At 39.0% G+C, this 20,630-nt stretch overlaps 1 protein-coding gene across 1 annotated transcript in view; it reads right to left on the bottom strand.

Moving 5' to 3' along the window:
* The window catches only part of RP2 (RP2 activator of ARL3 GTPase), a 42,008-nt gene that overhangs the window by 13,363 nt on the left and 8,015 nt on the right, over nucleotides 1–20,630 (bottom strand). The window contains exons 2-3 of the mRNA XM_027091400.1: nucleotides 9,990–10,655; nucleotides 5,146–5,260 (exon numbers count right to left, since the gene is read on the bottom strand). Of these exons, the coding sequence (XP_026947201.1) occupies nucleotides 5,146–5,260; nucleotides 9,990–10,655 (781 nt within the window). The remainder of the gene's footprint in view (nucleotides 1–5,145; nucleotides 5,261–9,989; nucleotides 10,656–20,630) is intronic.

The following is a 20,630-nucleotide window of genomic DNA, read 5'->3' as shown; positions in this document are numbered from 1 at the left end:
ATTAAATGACTCAATAATAAAAAAACACGACCATCTCAATAAATACAGAAAAAGCATTCAACAAAATTCAACATCATGTGTGATAAAAAATCAACAGGGACTTCCCTGGTGGTCCAGTAGTTAAGAATCCACCTTTCAATGCAAGTGATGCGGGTTCAACCCCTGGTCGGGGAACTAAGATCCCACATGCTGCAGGGCAACTGAGCCTGAGCGCCACAACTACTGAGCCTGCGTGCCAAAACTAGAGAGCCTGCATGCCGCAACTACTGAGCCTGCATGCTCTGAAGCCCACACACCACAACTAGAGAGAAGCCCATGTGCTGCAATGAAGAGCCCGTGCACCGCAACGAAAAGATCCCACTTGCTGCAACTAAGAACTGACACAGCCAAGAAAACCCCCAAAAACAAAAAAAGCCCTCAACAAACCATGAATAGAATGAAACTCCCTCAGTCTAATAAAAGGTATGTATGAAAAATCTACAACTACCATCATTCTTAATGGTGAGACTGAACACTTTCACCCTGAGATCAGAAACAGGGCAAGGATGTCCTCTTCTCACTATTCTACATAGCATAATAGTGGAAGTCCTAGCCAACATAATAATGCAAGAAAAAGAAATAAAATGCATGTCAAAGAGACAGAGGAACTAACCTAAAAGAGCTCCCAAAGGCTAAACTGGAACAATTTGATAGTATTGGACTATAACCCAAAGAATAAAATACATATCTATGAGTTCCTACTGATAGACATAAATGACTGAATAAATAAATGGGAGAGAAGGGACAAATCTTTCTTACAGAATTCCAAATAATGTATGTAGATACTCCCCTCTCTAGGAGGTGGAGCTTAATTCCCTCTCCTTGAGTGTAGACTGGTCTTAGTGACTCAACTTCCAAAGACCATAGAAAGAACTTCCAAAGAGTATAGAAAGGGGAAAAAAGGAAATTTACAGTGTTCAAGAAACCTGGCAGATACCACCTGAACCAAGTCACTAAGGTCAACATCACCAGCATTAAGTCATGTTGCTATCATGTGCCCTATGATGTGATGTGATGTGACGTGATGAGAAGGGCACTTCACCTCTTCTCCAAAACCCATAACCCCAGTCTAACCAGAGAAAACACCAGACAAACGCAAACTGAGGGACATTCTACAAAATAACTTACCAATACTGCTCGAATATTTCAAGGTTATGAAAAACAAGGAAAGACTAAGGAACTGTCACAGATTAGAAGAGATTAAGGAGATAGGATGACTAAATGCAATGTGGGATCTTGGATTGAATTCTGGAACAGAAAAAGGACATAAGTGAAAAAAACCCGGTGAAATTTGAATAAAGTTTATAGTTTGAGTAAATAGTATTTTACCCATGTAAATTCCTTAGTTTCAACAAATGTATCATGCTTATGTTAACATAAGAGGAAGGTGAGTTTCAAAACTCTCTGTACTACCTTTGCAATTTTTCTGAAAATCTAAAATTATTCCAATATAAAGAGTTTATTTTAAAACAAAAATGTCTAGTAGATTCTCATCTCACTCAAACTAGAAGCCACAGTCTCTACAGTGGCCTACAAGGCCCTATATAATCTGATTCCTCTTTTACTACTTCTCAGATCTCATCTATGTTTGTTGAATAAATGAATGAATGACCCTCTAAAACAAAGGAACCCAAATCTGACTAATCATCAGAACCATCTGGGGAACTTTTTAAAATGCAGATTCTAAGGGAATATCTCAGAGATATTTGAATCAGTCTTTCTGGGGTGGGAGGTGGAAATTTAAATCTTTAACAGCACCCCAGACAGTTCTGAGAATCAGTCAGATTTGGAAGATTCTCAAGATGAAAAACACAACGAATTCTCTCATTTGGCTGTCAAATAGCTTCATTAATTGAAAGGAAATAATTATGACTACTTTAACTGAAGAGGAAAACTTAGAGACTCTAAAGTATAAACTATTTGAAATAAAAGTGAATTTTCAAAAGAATAAGTGCATCCCCCTGCTAAGAACAGTGGTTTGCAACTGGGAGCAATTTTGTCCGCCACGGGGCATTTGGCAATGTCTGGAAACATTTTTGGTTGCCATAACTGGGGCAGTGTGCTATTGGTACCTAGTCAGTAGAGGCCAGAGATGCTGCTAAACATCCTATAATGTACAAGACAGCCCACCACAGCAAAGAATTATCTAAAATGTCAACAGTGCTGAAGCTGAGAAACTCTCCTCAGAATGACTGATGGCCACTTTTACATAAGGACCCAATCCATCCAACACCTGCTGGAATATCTCCACAGACAGCCTGCTCATTATTCTACATCAATCAATGCACTATTGGGCAGCTTAAAATTTTCCCCCAACTTTTCTTTTGAAAAATTCCAAACATTGTAGAAAAGTTGAAAGAATAACAAACATCCATTTGCTCTTCACTTACACCCATCAAATGTTAACATTTGGCCACATTTGCTTTGCCACACACTATACACATATACACACATGCACACACAGACATGCACAAACACACACACTTTTTTGTTTTGCTGAGCCACTTGAAAATAGCAGACATCATAACACTTCAGCATGCATCTCCTATGTAACCACAGTACCACTATCATACTTAAGGATACAACAATAATTCCAAAATATCATCCTCAAACTTCCCCAGTTGTCCCCAAAATGACTTCTACAGCTTTATAGTTCACCCCACCCTAACCCAAAATCCAATTAAGGTTCACTCCTTGTATTTAATTGTTAGGTTTCTTTTAATCCAGAACAGTCCCCCATTGTTTTTGTCTTCCAGGACATTGTCTGAAGAGTCCTAGCCAGTTATCTTGTAAAATGTCTTCTATTTTTGATTTGTTTCAGTTTCCTCATGGTGTCATTTAACATGTCTCCAGATTTCCTTTCTTTCCTATAAACCAGAAATTAAGTCTTGGCTCGATTAGATTCAGGTAAAATATTTTTGGCAAGAATACTTCATAGATGATGATGTGTATTTCTCATTGCATCACATTAGGAGAAATACAATGTCAGGCTGCCCTGCCATCAGTGATGCTAAGTTTGATCACTGGGTTAGTGTGATGATCATCAAATCTCTGCTCTAAAGGTATACTTCCCATTTGAATTAGAATGTATAAGTATCCTACTTTTTATCAACTTTTACCCCAATAGTTTTAGCACCCACTGATAACCTTTGTCTGAATTAATTATTACAACAGGGGTTAGAAAATGGTGATTTCTGAAGTCTATCATTCCTTCTACGTTTATTAGCTCAGAGTATTCTATAAAGAGCAGAAGAGCTTTCCTTATTCCCTCTCCCCCCGCCCCCCTTTTTTTGGTGCTTAATACACATTTATTAACTGAATACATTCAATACTGTTGATTTCTCAAATTAGATAAAAAGCATGGGCTGATGAGTTTTATGGAGATATTTCTCAGATTATAAAAACAAATTTTAAACAGGATCTGTGACTACTTAGATGAGAAACTGATTATTACTGTGAGGCAATTTGGGGTCCTGGAGAAAGGGTCATTTCAAGCTAATGGAAGAGTGCCTCTCTTAATAGAGGATAGGAAGCTTCTAGATCGTGGGAATGTCTAGCAGTCATTCATGATATCCGTGTAGACCATATAGTTAGGTAGATTCCAAGCTGGCTGGGCACGCTGGTCCATAGTTCAGTGCCAATTTCCTCTCCCCTCTTTTTCATTATCACTATGGATGCATGGATTTCTATTGTTGTTTAATCAATTCCCTTCATTATTGTTTTTGATGCTCAAATTGACCCAAATTTGGCCAGTGGACACTTCTTGAGACTCCTTCAAGCTGGCTCCTGTGACCTTTTGACATAACTTCATTAGTCTTTGACCACTTCCGATGGACATCTCTGGTTTTAAAAGCTGTTTATATGATATTTATTTGCTGAAATTCCTATAACATCTGTCCATTGGTTTTGGTTCTACTTTTTTCAGGAACAGAACATTTTATTTCTTCCATGTGGAATGTTATGTGACTTAAACACATATTATGGCTGGGTTGGAGCAATTCTGTGAAACCACTTCACTAACATCACACAAGTATATAAATCATTAATTTAGGCCTACTCATATGCTCACTTCATCCCTAATCCTCACACTTTAGGATGTCTATTACACACACTTATTACTTAATTCAGTTTCTGAAAGCTGCTGAGAGTTTAAAGATTTGTTTCCAAGGTTTCATCAAATTTTCCCATATCAAAATGGCTGCATCAAAGGAGCCGGGTCATAATTTCCTATATATGATCTGGGATAGATTCATGCACTGGTTGGAGCCAGTCCTTGGTACTACTAGAATAACCACTAAGGTATATGAAATACTGTATTACTACTTAAGGGCCGAATTGCACCCAGCATTAGTTATTAAAGTTATCCTAACAATCCTCCAATATTTTCATACAGGTTTTTGCAGTTTATTACAACTTATTTATACATAAAGAGCATGTAAATGCAGATGTGCCTTCCTTCTAGGGTATATCCAATCAGCATTACCTATTACCATATATATTTGCTCAGGCCAGTCAAGAAAAGCCTGATGAGCCTAGAGCAAAAAATGTCCCTGCCCTAATAGATGAACGGTACTCTGTCTTCTAGAATACATAGAGGCAAATAGCAACACTTCAGGAGGGCACAGGAACTCTAGTTCCTCTGTTTGTAGACATATTTCCAGTATCTGACAACTTAATCAGATCATGTTAAATACACAGAATAGTATACTGTTTTATTTATATTTCTTATTCCTTTTCCAGTATGGTCAAAGCACACTGAAGGCAGAAAGAATCCTTATCAAGTGCTTTGTAACTCTGGGCAGGGAGAAGGAAATGCTCACTCACTATAGTACAATAATAATAATAAAATAATTTAAAATAATAAAATGTGACTTTCAAGAACGAAGGTGACAGAACAGGGAAAAAAAACCTAATGCCTAATTTCTAGGTGATTACATATGGCTTTTCGAATGATGTGAAATTTTGACATTTCTGAATAGTAATAGGAAAAGCATAAAACAAATGACAAAGAGAAGACAATGTAAGAGAAATACTAAAGGCAAGAGTAAATCAAATCAGCAGGTCAAGGGAAAAACCACAAAAGTATACCAATCATCCAGAAGGTACCTTTGTTCAGAAGAGGAAGGAAGTCAGGTGCTTTTTCCCGAAAAACCCTTTGAGCATCTTCAGCTTTCATTGATACCTCCTTTGTCTGAACCAGGAAAAAGCCTTTACCAACCAGCTGTGGGAAATAAAATTTCATTTACATTTTAAAATGACCTGAGACTAAAACAATATTTTCCTATTCTACAATTTTTCTGTATAAAATGTAACACAGTGCTCTGATTTTTGTTTTAGTTATAACTGTAATTAATTCAGAGTGTTTTCTATAAACAAGTTTTCACATACACAAGATTCTTTCTTCCAGATGGGTGGTTCTGATTAAGGATTAGTACTGCCACTCCAATAAAGATGTTAAAAAAAAAAAGAATTAGTACTGCCTACTGTTACAATTAAGGGTCAAATAAATGTAAATTAGCCCTCAAAATTTTAAACTTTATTAAAAAAATTTTGTTGACTGAAACTAACAGAAGCTTTAGTTTGGTGACACTGTCCAGTGAGAGGAGAATCATTAACTAAAGTATGGTACATTCACAAGATAAAATACCATAGTTTGTTAAATATAACAAATGATAAAAGGGAGAAAGCTTATATAATACTGTTAATTTTAAAAAGCATGATTCAAATTTATATAGTATAGCACAATAACGCTAGAATACATTTATGGAGTACTTACTATGTGCCAGGCAGTTTTATGTGTTCTACATGTAAAACACGTTTAATCCTCTCACGAGGCAGGTATTATTATTACTCTCATTTTACAGATGAGAAACTAAAGCACAGAGTGGTTAAGAAATCTGCCCATGGTCACACAACTATTAAGGGACAGAGCTGTGACGTGAACCCAATTAAACTGATTACAGACTAAATAAATTAAAATTATTCCTACAAAGACAATTCAAGGTACAGCACATTATGGATGATTTTTAAATTTATTTCTACTCTTCTTTATTTCTACAGTTCTCTACAATGAGTATACATTAATTTTTAAAATAATTATGAAAGTATTTTTTAAAAATGCAAAGCAATTCAACCAATTAAAGCCTATTGAGTTTTTAATTATAAAAGTAACAAACAGGCTCAATACAGAACATTTATTTTTTTAAAACATTTAAAAAATAAAAAACAGAAACAAAGAAATATCAACCAAAGTGCTACCACTCGAAGATGCCACTGTTATATAGGTATACTTCCTTTTTTTTGGCCACGCTGTGTGGCTTGTGGGATCTTAGTCTTAGTTCCCCTAACCAGGGATGGAACTCGTGGCCCCTGCAGTGGAAGCGCGGAGTCCTAACCACTGGACCACCAGGGAAGTCCTGGCATACTTCTTTTTACCTTTCCGGTTTTCGTTTTCCTCCATTACAGAAATAATACATGTTTTATGTAAAATCCATAGGGCTACGAACAAGAAAAGAAAACCCTGCTCCTAATCCACTTCCTAAAAAGAACCACAACTGTCAACATTTTAGTATATATAACTCTCCAGACTTACCTACTTTAAAAAAAAACAGATACGTAATATTCTACAAATTTTCACTTACTTGGTTGTGAACATTTTCCAACTATTCTACTACAAAATCAGTTTTAATGGTTGATAGTATTTCATTCTATGGCTACGTTATTCCATACCATTTCATCAAATTGGATTCAAACTCAAATCCTTTTCCAGAGCCCTCAATGCTGCCTCAGAAAAAGAGAAACATCCATAAAAATGTAGCAGAAAATTACATAAACATCACTGCCAGATAATGACTGCAAAGTTACTTAAATTATCAGAAACAATCCCACATCTGTTTCTAATTCTCTAGACTGCTCAATACCTCTCATTTTATAGTCAGACACATAAACTGACAAAAGTAAGATGATTAATTCAAAACACTGTTACCTAAAAACAATGAACTATGAAACTAGTATATTTACTTTGATATTTCACTGCAGACATGTGAAGAGACTCTTTTTCATGAAAATTCTTCTACTTTTAAGCTTTTTTTTTTTTTTGCGGTACGCGGGCCTCTCACTGCTGTGGCCTCTCCCGTTGCGGAGCACAGGCTCTGGACGCGCAGGCCCAGCGGCCATGGCTCACGGGCCCAGCTGCCCCGCAGCCTGTGAGACCTTCCCGGACCGGGGCATGAACGCGTGTCCCCTGCATCAGCAGGCGGACTCCCAACCACTGCGCCACCAGGGAAGCCCCTACTTTTAAAGACTTGAAAATAGAGGTAACTACCCAACTTTAATATACAATAAGTTATATATCAATATACATGTATATGTACATATACATGTATACACGCATATGTTAATATAAAATAAGTTATACAACTTTAAGTTATACAATACTTCCAAACAATTCCAAATACTTTAATTTATCCTGTGCTTATCTGTGATATAGTTAAGAGGCAGCAAGAAATCTGATCTTTAGGTAAGAAAACTGAGGCCTAGTAACTTCTCTTGACTCCTATGGAATGTACTTTCTGGTTTACCCAGTTTTTCTGGACTTCCTACTCTCTCAAGTTTTACACTTCCTACCTTAAAAAATCATTATGATATGTTTAATTTATGAAAACACTATGAAACAAAATTCTGTGCTACTCCTAGGATTTAACAAAACCAGAGTTAGCAATCACAGTTCCAGTCTAAGCTGTTCTAAGACATTTGTGTTATGATACGAGAAAAGACTCAAGTTTCATTTTTTTCTGTCTCAGCATTAACTAGCTTCTACACATATTTTCCAGGGAACTTGAGCTTCACTTTTTAAAAAATATGTAATCGCTCTCTTGATATGTAACTTACCGGTCTTTCAGCACGCTGTGATACCCTCTTCACATGTACTTAGCATTTTCTTCTTTTTGTTCTCTTAATTCTGTGATTTCAGAATTAGTCAGGATAACTCTAGCCAAAAAGTCCCAGGGTTTTTCCTTCTAGGCTGGAGGGTAGTATCTGCCTTGCCTCCACACACTTTCGGTCACATTCCAGCTCCACCAGGCATTTATCAACCTTCCTTTACCACTGAGGCAGCATAATAGCATCATGCTTAAGGGTTAAGACTATGGCCTACAAAGCCAAACTGCCTGGATTTAAATCATGGCTCTGCTACTTACCAGCAAGTGACCTTTTGCAAGTTACTTACCTTCTCTGTGGCTCATTTTTCTTATCTGTATAAAGAGAAACAATGGCACCTATTTCATAGGTTATTCCTGAATTAAGTGAGTTAATTCACTTAAATACTGTACAACAGTCACCTGACGTATAATAAACACTATATTAACTGCTAGCTATTATTATTGTCATCATTTTTGTTACTGTTATTGCTGGATTTTTATTTAAATTATTTTGTAATCCAGAAGGACATCTAAAGAACATCACTCTTCCTGGTCATATTGCAAAAAGTGCACACAACGGTGCCATTTTGTACAACAGATATCAAAAGTTAAAAGGTTAAGGACATCTGATGACTCATGAAGAATGACAGTGTTTGTTTTGATGGCTTTTTTCTTTAAACATACTGTACATTCTTTATGTCCTCTCCTCATTATCTACCAAAAAGGAGTTTAACCTGAATAATTACCTCTCTTGAAAACTGTATGTAGATTTTTTTAAAAATCACCATACAGTATAATGAAAATGTTTACCTCTCAGATGTTGGATTAACATGTGATTAGATAGCTCAAAGGCCAGAGCACTTTTTCTATATCTCACCAGATCCATAGCACATTTTTATCAGATTGGCATAATCAAGAAAGAAAATATCAAAGTCTTAAGATTATACTTGGCTTCTGTTGTTTTTAAAACTGGACCTCAGATATACTTTGTGGATTTCAGACATGGGTTTTCTACATTGTAGAATGTATAAGCTACAGAGAGGTGGTCATTTTTCTAGTTTTTTTTTTTTTCCTAAAACCGTTCCTTTTGACAGAAGTGTTACAACTTAAAAAAAAATCCATTCAAAGAGAGTTTTCCATTCACCTCTCCATTTCTGGAAGTTTGATTTTTAAATTCAAACAGACTCTTTCTGAAGAAAGCCTGATTAATGACTAATCAATACATCCTACTGCTGCCTCCCCACTGGAGGAACTGCTGCTTCTGGAGCCCCTAACCTCCACATCCCCATTTATTTTTCAAGTGAAAGCTGCTACCCAAAGAACCCTTCTCTACTCCTGAAAGCACTAAAAGCCCCTGCTCATGAGTCCACAATCTCTGCTGTCGCAGCTGCCACCTCATTGTTTCACACCAACTTCCTCTTCATGGCAATAAGGCAAAGGAAAGTAATGTGGAGGTTGCTCTCAGCCAAAACGGGCTCCAAAAGTTGTATGCCTAAATGCCTTCCCCACACCTTAAACAGTTAAAAACTCCAAATAAATTTCCCCACTAAATAATTATAAAAGGTCACGCTTTACTTTGCAGTACTACTTTTGTGAGCTCCCATGGAAATCAGTTATGATAAAGAATGGAAGTTCTTTGAGGGTAGAGAATTTTGTCTATTTATCTCCACTCCCAGCATATATTTCATCAGCTCTAAACTGCCATCAATTGTAAGATGCATTTCAGAGAAGCAAAACTGTGGAAAACAAAGGTGCATCCTATAATCAATGAAAGATGGTGACAGAGTAACCTGCACATAATGAGTGCTTAACAGATGCTTCCTGAATTGAACTGTTTTTAAAAAGTTTCTTTGGGAAAGTATTTGAGGCCTAAGCAACTAGCTTGCAGATAAATCTGTAGGGGGCAGAGGACTATAATTTAAGGATTGCCTGTATTTCTAACAGCCAATTTGAAAAGAATGGATGCTCTCCAGAAAGTGGTGTGTTTCTATGTAGGTGTATGTCTGTTTCTCTTCTCTCTCTTCTCCTTACCTCATCAATTAATTTCCTGGCATTTGCGATAGTATAATCACCAGCAAATAATACCACTAAGCATGACTCATCACTGTTCTTCTGTCTCTGACCCCGGGACACTGGAACGATACTTCTACTGGCTTCTGTGGAAAGGCGGACAGCTTTGAGCTCTTCAGTAGTAGGTAGAGGAACATGGTCCTGAATGACAGCATCTTCTGGAAGAAGGCTCCAATTGAGTTCTCCTGACACAGGTGTAAAGTCATGAATGTTACTCCAGGTATTATTGAAGATACTGAGCCCTGCATCTTTGAACTGGAAAGCTAATTCAGGGTAGTACCATTGAAAACAGCCAAACTTGATATTCGTGGAAGACTCAATAATGGGCTGAGTGGCACAGCACAAAAAGACTTCCAGCTTTCTACAATCCCGCACACGAAACTGTTGGCAGGCTAATGCACACTTGCAATCTCTGCAATTCCGGAAAAACACACTGCCTTTCACCGGTCCCAGAAAAATGACACAGTTAGTACAGTCATCAATAGTAACTGTAGCAGAGTGATCAAAAATATAGATGTTACAGTTCTCACAGTCTTGAATGAGAAATTGTTGTCCTGCCACTTTCCCAGGTAAGCGACCTACTGTTTCATCCTTCAGTCCACTGAACATGTAGTCTTTCGGATCAACCTGCAGGAACAAAACACAGACCTTGAGTATTACTGACATTATTCAGCAAACATTAATTGTCTATTGGGAGTCAGGAACGATTTTTATTGCTAAAATAATGTTCCAACTCTTACTGACTTTGCGACATAATAAGAAAATGAGCAGGACAAAAAACTTTTTTTAAATAAATACATAAAAGGCATGAGGGGAAGAAAGGGAGAGGAAACTGTTATAGATAAAGAAAGACTCAGGACATACCAACCAAATGATGTGTGGACATTGTTGGATCCTGTTTTAACATATCAACTGTAAAAGTACATTTTGGAAACAATTGGGGAAATTCTCATACATACACACAGCATACTGGATGATATTAAGGAATATTTCAGCTTTCAGCCTTTTCTTTTTCTGATGCTTCACTTTTAAAAAACTTCTGCATCTTTAAAACTTCTGAACTTGGAAATACACTCAGATAGGAATATGTTTCTGTATCTTTCCATAAATTGATGCCTAGGTCTTAGTTTCTAAACCCTGACTGATTTCTGCAATATGCTACAGAAAATGGAAGCACCTGAAGGCCCAAGAATCACTATATGTCAGAATTTGCATCTACAAATTTGATTGAAACATTTACTGAGCTACTCCTACAATGTAAAATTTTCAAATTTCACCATTTCCATCTTTAGGCATTTTAAACTAAAGCTCACAGAATCTTTTACACAGTGTGTCTGGAATCTGTTACATTATTTTTTAAATTTTAGCTGACCTCTCAAAATATAGTCATTAAAAGACCATTTTGATTTTTCTAAATTACTTTTAAATCTACTTGCACTGTCTTAACCTCTTTGTGAATATTAAATTTCATACAAAACTATTCATGTACCAGAAACAGGCTCCCATAGGTACGGTACACAAAAACTTGATTATTTACAAAGGATAATTTAATCATCTTAATCGTTAGCAAACTAGCTTAAAGTGATTTATTCAGTATTACACAACAAATGTTGTACTCATCAGTTTTACACAATGTACTAAAAGTAGTATTGGTCTGTAGCATGAGCAATAAAAGACACAGTTAGTACAGTCATCAATAGTAACTGTAGCAGAGTGATCAAAAATATAGATGTTACAGTTTTCTAGTCTCAATTTTGTCACCTATGAGCAACATGAATGAAAAAGGCACTTTAACTTTCTAGATCTTCATTCAGCCATTCAGCCATTTGAACACCCAATAGGAGCCAGACATTGTTTTAAGCACCAAAATGAATATGACCAACTCTTTCCATAAAAAAAGTGAACACTAACCTAAACAAATGATTTTAAAACCACCTGGCTGTGTAATGAGAGATGCTCAGAATATTCTGGAAATACAGAGGAGGGACACCAGGTGCAGGGGAGGTAGGGGTGTAAGACTTCCTGTGCAAAGTGAGAATGAATAAGCTGAAGTTCACCAGGTAAAAGGGGTAGGAGTAAAGGATCCTCCCTTCCCATATCAGGCAAAAGTGAAAGAATGAAATAAAATAAAACTCTTCAGGGAGTGTGAGGAAAAGTGAACGTGGTTTGGTGTTACCAGTGATACTGCAATGGGAGCAAATGAAGCTGGAGAGGTAGGCAGAGGCCATATTATGAAGCTTGGAAGTTCTCCGTGGACAAAGGGGTACCACAGAATGATTTAAATAAGCAAAATTTACATTTTAGGAAGATTGTTCTGGTAAGAATAATGACAAGTGGCATGTGAATCGGAGAGGCAGTTGCAGTCATCCAGAAAGGGCTGGAACTAGAGCAGTGGTTAGCAGGGAAGAGGAAGATGGAATGAATTTGAGAAATACTGAGGAAGGAGAATCAGACGATTTAGTAATTCAATGGCTGTAGGAGGTAAGGCAGAAGGATGGGTCAAAAATGATTCCTAGTTATCTAGTCCAGTATTTTTCAACCTTTTTGACTACAATTCACATTAGTACATTCTCCAGCACAGCCCAGTACACGTATTTATGAGTATTTGTACATGTACACATACCAATGAAAGAAAAGTTTCACAAAATAATACTTACCCTTATTTTGTGTTAAACCCCAAATATTTTCTATTATCCCACCCACAGGTTTGAAGAAACACTGCTCTGGTTTATGTGATTGGATGTTGGTAGTGCCACACACCAAAAAAAAAAAAAAAAAAGAAAATATAAGAGGCAGCACAGGTTTAATGTGGGAAGAGGTGTTCAAGCTATTCCATTTCTAGGATTTTACAGGTGACACACATATATAAAGGTACAGTGTTCCAGTTTGGGCTCTATCAAGATACTGAACTAGCATAGTGGCTGGTTCCCAATTATCCAAGATCAATCTCAAATGGACCAAGTAAGAAAAACACCAAGAAAAGGGGAAACTATGAGACACCCCTGTGGTGGGTGTGGGAACAGAAAACAGAAAAGGAAACTCAGATTTCTTCTATTGCTTCTCCCCTTCCCAAATCTTGAGACAACAATGCTTCCCATACACCTGCTAGGACTCAGACCTCTGGTCCAGATTTCCCTGGGAGCAAATTCCGGTCAGGGCAGAAACCCTGTGCTGGCGAAGAGCTGAGAAAAATGGGTGGGGATTAATTTTGACAGTGGTTCAGGACCTCTCCAAATCCTCAGAACTGGCAACTTAAAATCTAAGGAGTTTCTTCTAATGCTGCTTCTCAAGTATTGATTGGTCAAGTGAACCAAAAAAAAAAAAAAAAATCAACAAGGATCTAGGAGATCAAACCACACAATGAATAAGTTTGAGTTCTGCACACAACTAGCAGAGTATACTCACATTTTTTCTCAAGCACACATTGAAGGATTTTTTAAAAAATCATGTACTAGTACTAGATCATAAAGAAAGCCTCAACAAATTTTAAATATTAGATAAGTTACAGATTATTATATGCGACCAAGATGCAATTAAATTAGAAGTTAATAACAAAAGATACTTTAAAAAATCATTGCCTATTTGAAAATTTTAAAAACACAGTGCTGGACGAGGGGAAGATGGTGGAAGAGTAAGACGCAGAGATCACCTTCCTCCCCACAGATACACCAGAAATACATCTACACGTGGAACAACTCCTACAGAACACCTACTGAATGCTGTCAGAAGACCTCAGACCTCCCCAAAGGCAAGAAACTCCCCACGTACCTGGGTAGGGCAAAAGAAAAAAAGAAAAAACAGAGACAAAAGAATAGGGACGGGACCTGCACCAGTGGGAGGGAGCTGTGAAGGAGGAAAGGTTTCCACACACTAGGAGCCCCTTCACGGGCGGAGACTGTGGGTGGCGGAGGGGGGAAGCTTCGGGGCCGTGGAAGAGAGCACAGCAAAAGGGGTGCGGAGGGCAAAGCGGGGAGATTCCCACACAGAGGATCGGTGCCGACCAGCACTCACCAGCCCGAGAGGCTTGTCTGCTCATCCGCCTGGGCGGGCGGGGCTGGGAGCTGACGCTCGGGCTTTGGTCAGAGCGCCAGGAGAGGACTGGGGTTGGCGGCATGAACAGAGCCTGAAGGGGTTAGTGCACCACGGCTAACCAAGAGGAAGTCCGGGAAAAGGTCTGGAGCTGCCGAAGAAGCAAGAGACTTTTTCTTCCCTCTTTGTTTCCTGGTGCGTGAGGAGAGGGGATTAAGAGCGCTGCTTAAAGGAGCTCCAGAGACGGGCGCGAGCCGCGGCTAAAAGCGCGGACCCCAGAGACGGGCAGGAGACGCTAAGGCTGCTGCTGCCGCCAGCAAAAAGCCTGTGTGCGAGCACAGGTCACTATCCACACCCCCCTTCCGGGGAGTCTGTGCAGCCCGCCACTACCAGGTTCCCGGGATCCAGGAACAACTTCCCCGGGAGAACGCACGCCGGCCTCTGACGCCGCAGGCTCGCCCAGCACTCTGCGCCCCTCCCTCCCCCCGGCCCGAGTATGCCAGAGCACCCGAATCAGCAGCTCCTTTAACCCCGTCCTTTCTGAGTGAAAAACAGACGCTCTCCGGCGACCTATACGCAGAGGCGGGACCAAATCCAAAGCTGAGCCCCTGGGAGCTGTGAGAACAAACAAGAGAAAGGGAAATCTCTCCCAGCAGCCTCAGAAGCAGCGGATTAAAGCTCCACAATCAACTTGATGATTGAGGAGATGGACTTTGAGAGCAACATTTATGATTTTTTCCCCTTTTCCTCTTTTTGTGAGTGTGTATGTGTATGCTTCTGTATGAGATTTTGTCTGTATAGCTTTGCTTCCACCATTTGTCCTAAGGATCTATCCGTCCATTTTTTGTTGTTTTTAATTTTTTTTAATAATTATTTTTTACTTTAATAACTTTATATTTTACTTTATTTTATTTTACTTTCTCTTCTTTCTTTATTTTTTCCTTCCTTCCCTCCTTCCTTCCTTCCTCCCACCGTCCCTCCCTCCCTCCCTCCTTTCTTTCTTTCCTTCTTTTCTTCCTTTCTTCTTTCTTTCTTCCTTCCTTCCTCCCTTCCTTCCTTCCTTTCTTTCTTCCTACTTCTACTAATTCTTCCTCTCTACTTTTTCTCCCTTTTACTCTGAGCCTTGTGGATGAAAGGCTCTTGGTGCTGCAGCCAGGAATCAGTGCTGTGCCTCTGAGGTGTGAGAGCCAACTTCAGGACACTGGCCAACAAGAGACCTCCCAGCTCCACATAATATCAAATGGAGAAAATCTCCCAGAGATCTCCATCTCAACGGCAGCACAAGCTTCACTCAAGGATCAGCAAGCTACAGTGCTGGACACCTTATGCCAAACATCTAGCAAAAGAGGAACATAACCCCACCCATTAGCAGAGAGGCTGCCTAAAATCATAATAAGTCCAGAGACACCCCAAAACACACCACCAGACGTGGACCTGCCCACCAGAGAGACAAGATCCAGCCTCATCCACCAGAACACAGGCAATAGTCCCCTCCACCAGGAAGCCTACACAACCCACTGAACCAACCTTAGCCACTGGGGACAGGCACCAAAAACAACGGGAACTACGAACCTGCAGCCTGCAAAAAGGAGACCCCAAACACAGTAAGATAAGCAAAATGAGAAAACAGAAAAACACACAGCAGATGAAGGAGCAAGATAAAAACCCACCAGACCTAACAAATGAAGAGGAAATAGGCAGTCTACCTGAAAAAGAATTCAGAATAATGATAGTAAAGATGACCCAAAATCTTGGAAATAGAATAGACAAAATGCAAGAAACATTTAACAAGGACCTCGAAGAAGTAAAGATGAAACAAACAACGATGAACAAGACAATAAAGGAAATGAAAAATACTCTAGATGGGATCAATAGCAGAATAACTGTGGCAGAAGAATGGATAAGTGACCTGGAAGATAAAATAGTGGAAATAACTACTGCAGAGCATAATAAAGAAAAAAGAATGAAAAGAACTGAGGACAGTTTCAGAGACCTCTGGGACAACATTAAACGCACCAACATTCAAAATATAGGGGTTCCAGAAGAAGAAGAGAAAAAAAAAGGGACTGAGAAAATATTTGAAGAGATTATATTTGAAAACTTCCCTAATATGGGAAAGGAAATAGTTAATCAAGTCCAGGAAGTGCAGAGAGTCCCATACAGGATAAATCCAAGGAGGAATATGCCAAGACACATGTTAATCAAACTGTCAAAAATTAAATACAAAGAAAGCATATTAAAAGCGGCAAGGGAAAAACAACAAATAACACACAAGGGAATCCTCATAAGGTTAACAGCTGATCTTTTAGCAGAAACTCTGCAAACCAGAAGGGAGTGGCAAGACATATTTAAAGTGATGAAGGAGAAAAACCTGCAACCAAGATTACACTACCCAGCAAGGATCTCATTCAGATTTGATGGAGAAATTAAAACCTTAACAGACAAGCAAAAGCTGAGAGAGTTCAGCACCACCAAACCAGCTTTAGAACAAATGCTAAAGGAACTTCTCTAGGCAAGAACCACAGGAGAAGGAAAAGACCTACAATAACGAACCCAAAACAATTTAGAAAATGGGAATAGGAACATACATATCGATAATTACCTTAAATGTAAATGGACTAAATGCTCCCACCAAAAGACACAGATTGGCTGAATGGATACAAAAACAAGACCCTTATATATGCTGTCTACAAGAGACCCACTTCAGACCTAGAGACACATACAGACTGAAAGTAAGGGGATGGAAAAAGATATTCCATGCAAATGGAAACCAAAAGAAAGCTGGAGTAGCAATTCTCATATCAGACAAAATATACTTTAAAATAAAGACTATGAGAAGAGACAAAGAAGGACACTACATAATGATCAAGGGATCGATCAAAGAAGAAGATATAACAATTGTAAATATTTATGCACCTCAATACATAAGGCAAATACTAACAGCCATAAAAGGGGAAATCGACAGTAACACATTCATAGTAGGGGACTTTAACACCCCACTTTCACCAATGGACAGATGATCCAAAATGAAACTAAGTAAGGAAACACAAGCTTTAAATGATACATTAAACAAGATGGACTTAATTGATATTTATAGGACACTCCATCCAAAAACAGAATACACATTTTTCTCAAGTGCTCATGGAACATTCTCCAGGATAGATCATATCTTGGGTAACAAATGAAGCCTTGGTAAATTTAAGAAAATTGAAATTGTATCAAGCATCTTTTCCGACCACAACACTATGAGACTAGATATCAATTACAGGAAAAGATCTGTAAAAAATACAAACACATGGAGGCTAAACAATACACTACTTAATAACGAAGTGATCACTGAAGAAATCAAAGAGGAATCAAAAAATACCTAGAAACAAATGACAGTGGAGACACGATGGCCCAAAACCTACGGGATTCAGCAAAAGCAGTTCTAAGAGGGAAGTTTATACCAATACAAGCCCACCTTAAGAAACAGGAAACATCTCGAATAAACAACCTAACTGGGCTTCCCTGGTGGCGCAGTGGTTGAGGGTCTGCCTGCCGATGCAGGGGACACGGGTTCATGCCCCAGTCTGGGAGGATCCCACATGCCGCGGAGCGGCTGGGCCAGTGAGCCATGGCCACTGAGCCTGCGCGTCTGGAGCCTGTGCTCCACAACGGGAGAGGCCACAACAGTGAGAGGCCCGCGTACCGCAAAAAAAAAAAAAGAGAAAAACAACAACTATATACCAACAAGTTAAAAAACATTTTGTCCATGAAATGAATGCATCTTTTAAAAAATAACTTACCACAGTGAATTTGAGAAGAAGTTAAAAGCTTAAATAAAAAGCTATTACTACTAAAGAAATAGAAGCAGTGGCTAAAGTGTTCCCACAAAGAAAACACAAGACTCTGATGGTTTTATAAGCAGATTCTAGTTTTATTCATCCCAGTTTTATGCAAACCTTTAAAGACAATAGAAAAAGAAGCAACAGTCCTAATTCATGCTACTAGTCTGTCCAGCAAGAAATAAGAAAAACAAAGACATAACAAAAGAAAATTTTAGGTCCATTTCACTCATGCCTATAGATGTTTTGAAAAAATTGTCAATTAAATCAATCCTAGAAGAGAAAGCACCACAACCAAGTTGGATTTGTCGCAGGTTGTGTAAAAATGGTTCATCATTAGAAAACCTTTCAATGTAAGTCACTACTATGTGATATCAACTCACATTTTAGTCCTAACTCTTATCACCCTGCTATGGGAACTTTGTTCTTCAGTAGATCTGACACACTTGCTGTAACTTATCTATGCCCTCTGATTCTCCTTTGCCCAGAAGGCTTTCTCCTAGTTCTTATACTTGCCCACCTGTCACACTTTTCCTGTGACGCTTTCCAGTTCCCTCAACCAGAAGCCTGCTCTCCTTTTTCTGAGTATCTACATTACATTAAATACCAATCTGCATCCCCTTATGTATCTAAAACTTTGGACTTGAATCCTATAACCAATCTATTTAAAACAGAAACACCTCCTCCAATAATATTACCCCTTTACCCTTCTTTATTTTTCTCCAAAGCACTTAGCTTCTTTTTATCACACTATATATGAACTGTATTTATTGTCAGTCTCCCCGCTGCCCTCCATTAGAACATAAACTACATGAGCGAAGGGATTATCTGTTTTGTTCACCCGTTTTCCCCAGCACTTAGAACAGTGCCTGGCACCACAGAGGCCCTGCACACATACTTATTGAACCCATTTTAACTACTTAATCTTCATTACCTCAGAGTATAACCAGAAGTAGGTGGTCTCCAGGTATCTCTTGAATAAACAAATATGAAGCGTAACTGAGATTGATGATTATACACTTCTCCACACCCCATCTCTCTACTTCATCCCCAAAGAAGACAGACTCTGAAATGTATTTTTAGGGACATTCACTTAGGTCACTGTTCAAGTTGGCCAACTTCTGAGTAGGAAGATAATTATACACAAAGCCAGGCAGAGGCACTCCTTTTAATGTCAGTCCTGGGTCTCTCCATTTTACATACTCTTCTGTCCCTACCTGCAGTAAAAGGAGGCTGAGGCTGCCTTCCACTTGGTAGAGCCAGTGGAAGGGGATGGGAATGTGGTCATGGAGTAGGCTAATGGGATCTTGATCGACTCAGGAACATGCAAGAGTGGTTTAAGTTGGTTCTGCTTTAGGCCTTAAGGAGGATAAAAAACGTTCTCTGATCTTCTTCAGCTTGTCTTCTCAGCACCAGTCTACCTCCCACAGTGGGAATGAGATGATCTAGAGTGCCACCAATAGGTTTTTTGGAAAAGGAGTCCAGGAGTTGGCCTGTCTCTACCAAGGCCTCAAACTCAATGAGCAAGGGGAATCTTCAAGCTTCAGTTTATGGTTTCTCTCACTGTACCAGAAACTCCTTAAAAATTTTACATAAAATTTTGTGGGTATTTTCCTGGAGAATTGATTTGGGCTTCAAGATTCTGGCCAAATTATCTTTGCCTAAGACACAGACAGCAAGTTCAAAAGTTTGCAAGCATATTTATCTCCGAATTAAATAGGAAACAAACCACTGTTTGGATAAAGATAAAAAATAAAAGTTAATACTTCTTACTTAAAGGAATTCAGCTAATTTTTTTGGCATGGGAAATGATATATATTATAAGTGTACAGTATTAAACAGAAATTTCAACTATATTAATTATAATATATTATAATTAGTACTATATTAGTAGTTGTAGTTGAGACCTGTTGCAAATGCAGAAAGAAAATCTATTCTTAACTTTAAAATTACTGAGCTGCTGTCTTAGTCTGCTTGGGCTGTGTTATGGACTGAATGTTTGTGTCCTCTCAAAATTCATATGTTGAAGCTCTAATCCCCCAATGTGATGGCATTTGGAGGTGGGGACTTTTGGAGGTAATTAGATTTAGATGAGGTCATGAGGGAGGGGCCCTCACGATGGGATTAGTGTCCTTGTAAGAAGAGATCTCTCTCTCTCTCCATGCAGGCAGGCACCAAGGAAAGGCCACATGAGCACATGGCAAGAAGGCGGCTGACTACAAGTAGGAAGCAGGCTTTCACCAGTAAGAGCTGCAGAACTCTTGGCACACTGCAAGTCCGTCCAAATCCCTGCACTAACAGACTTGACCAAACTCTAGCATGGCTTCTACTAGCACAAGGCTTTGTCCCTAGAATGACCCCAGGTCCCCATTAAAATGCCTGCCTGAGGAAGCTCAACTCTGCAGGAAATTTTACTATTTGTTCTAGCCAACATCTGATGACAGGCCACTGACCTCCCTGTCTTAAAGCATTTACTAAAAAGGGCTTACAATTGTGACTGTATCTCTTACTAATGAGAAGTGTCCTTCTCAAGGACCTGAGATCCATTCCTATGAAATGTAATTATTAGGAAGGATAGGGCCTCTGTTTACCAGTCTCTGTGGGAGGATAAGATCCTAACTTCTAAAATTGCCAGCTAGGGCCTTCCCTGGTGGCGCAGTGGTTGAGAGTCCGCCTGCCGATGCAGGGGACACAGGTTCGTGCCCCAGTCTGGGAGGATCCCACATGCCGCGGAGCGGCTGGGCCC

The sequence above is a fragment of the Aethalodelphis obliquidens genome, unplaced genomic scaffold (assembly GCF_003676395.1).
Source record: "Aethalodelphis obliquidens isolate GAN/ISIS:26980383/991018 unplaced genomic scaffold, ASM367639v1 scaffold71, whole genome shotgun sequence".
NCBI lineage: Eukaryota > Metazoa > Chordata > Mammalia > Artiodactyla > Delphinidae > Aethalodelphis > Aethalodelphis obliquidens.
This window is presented reverse-complemented; position numbering and strand designations above follow the sequence as displayed.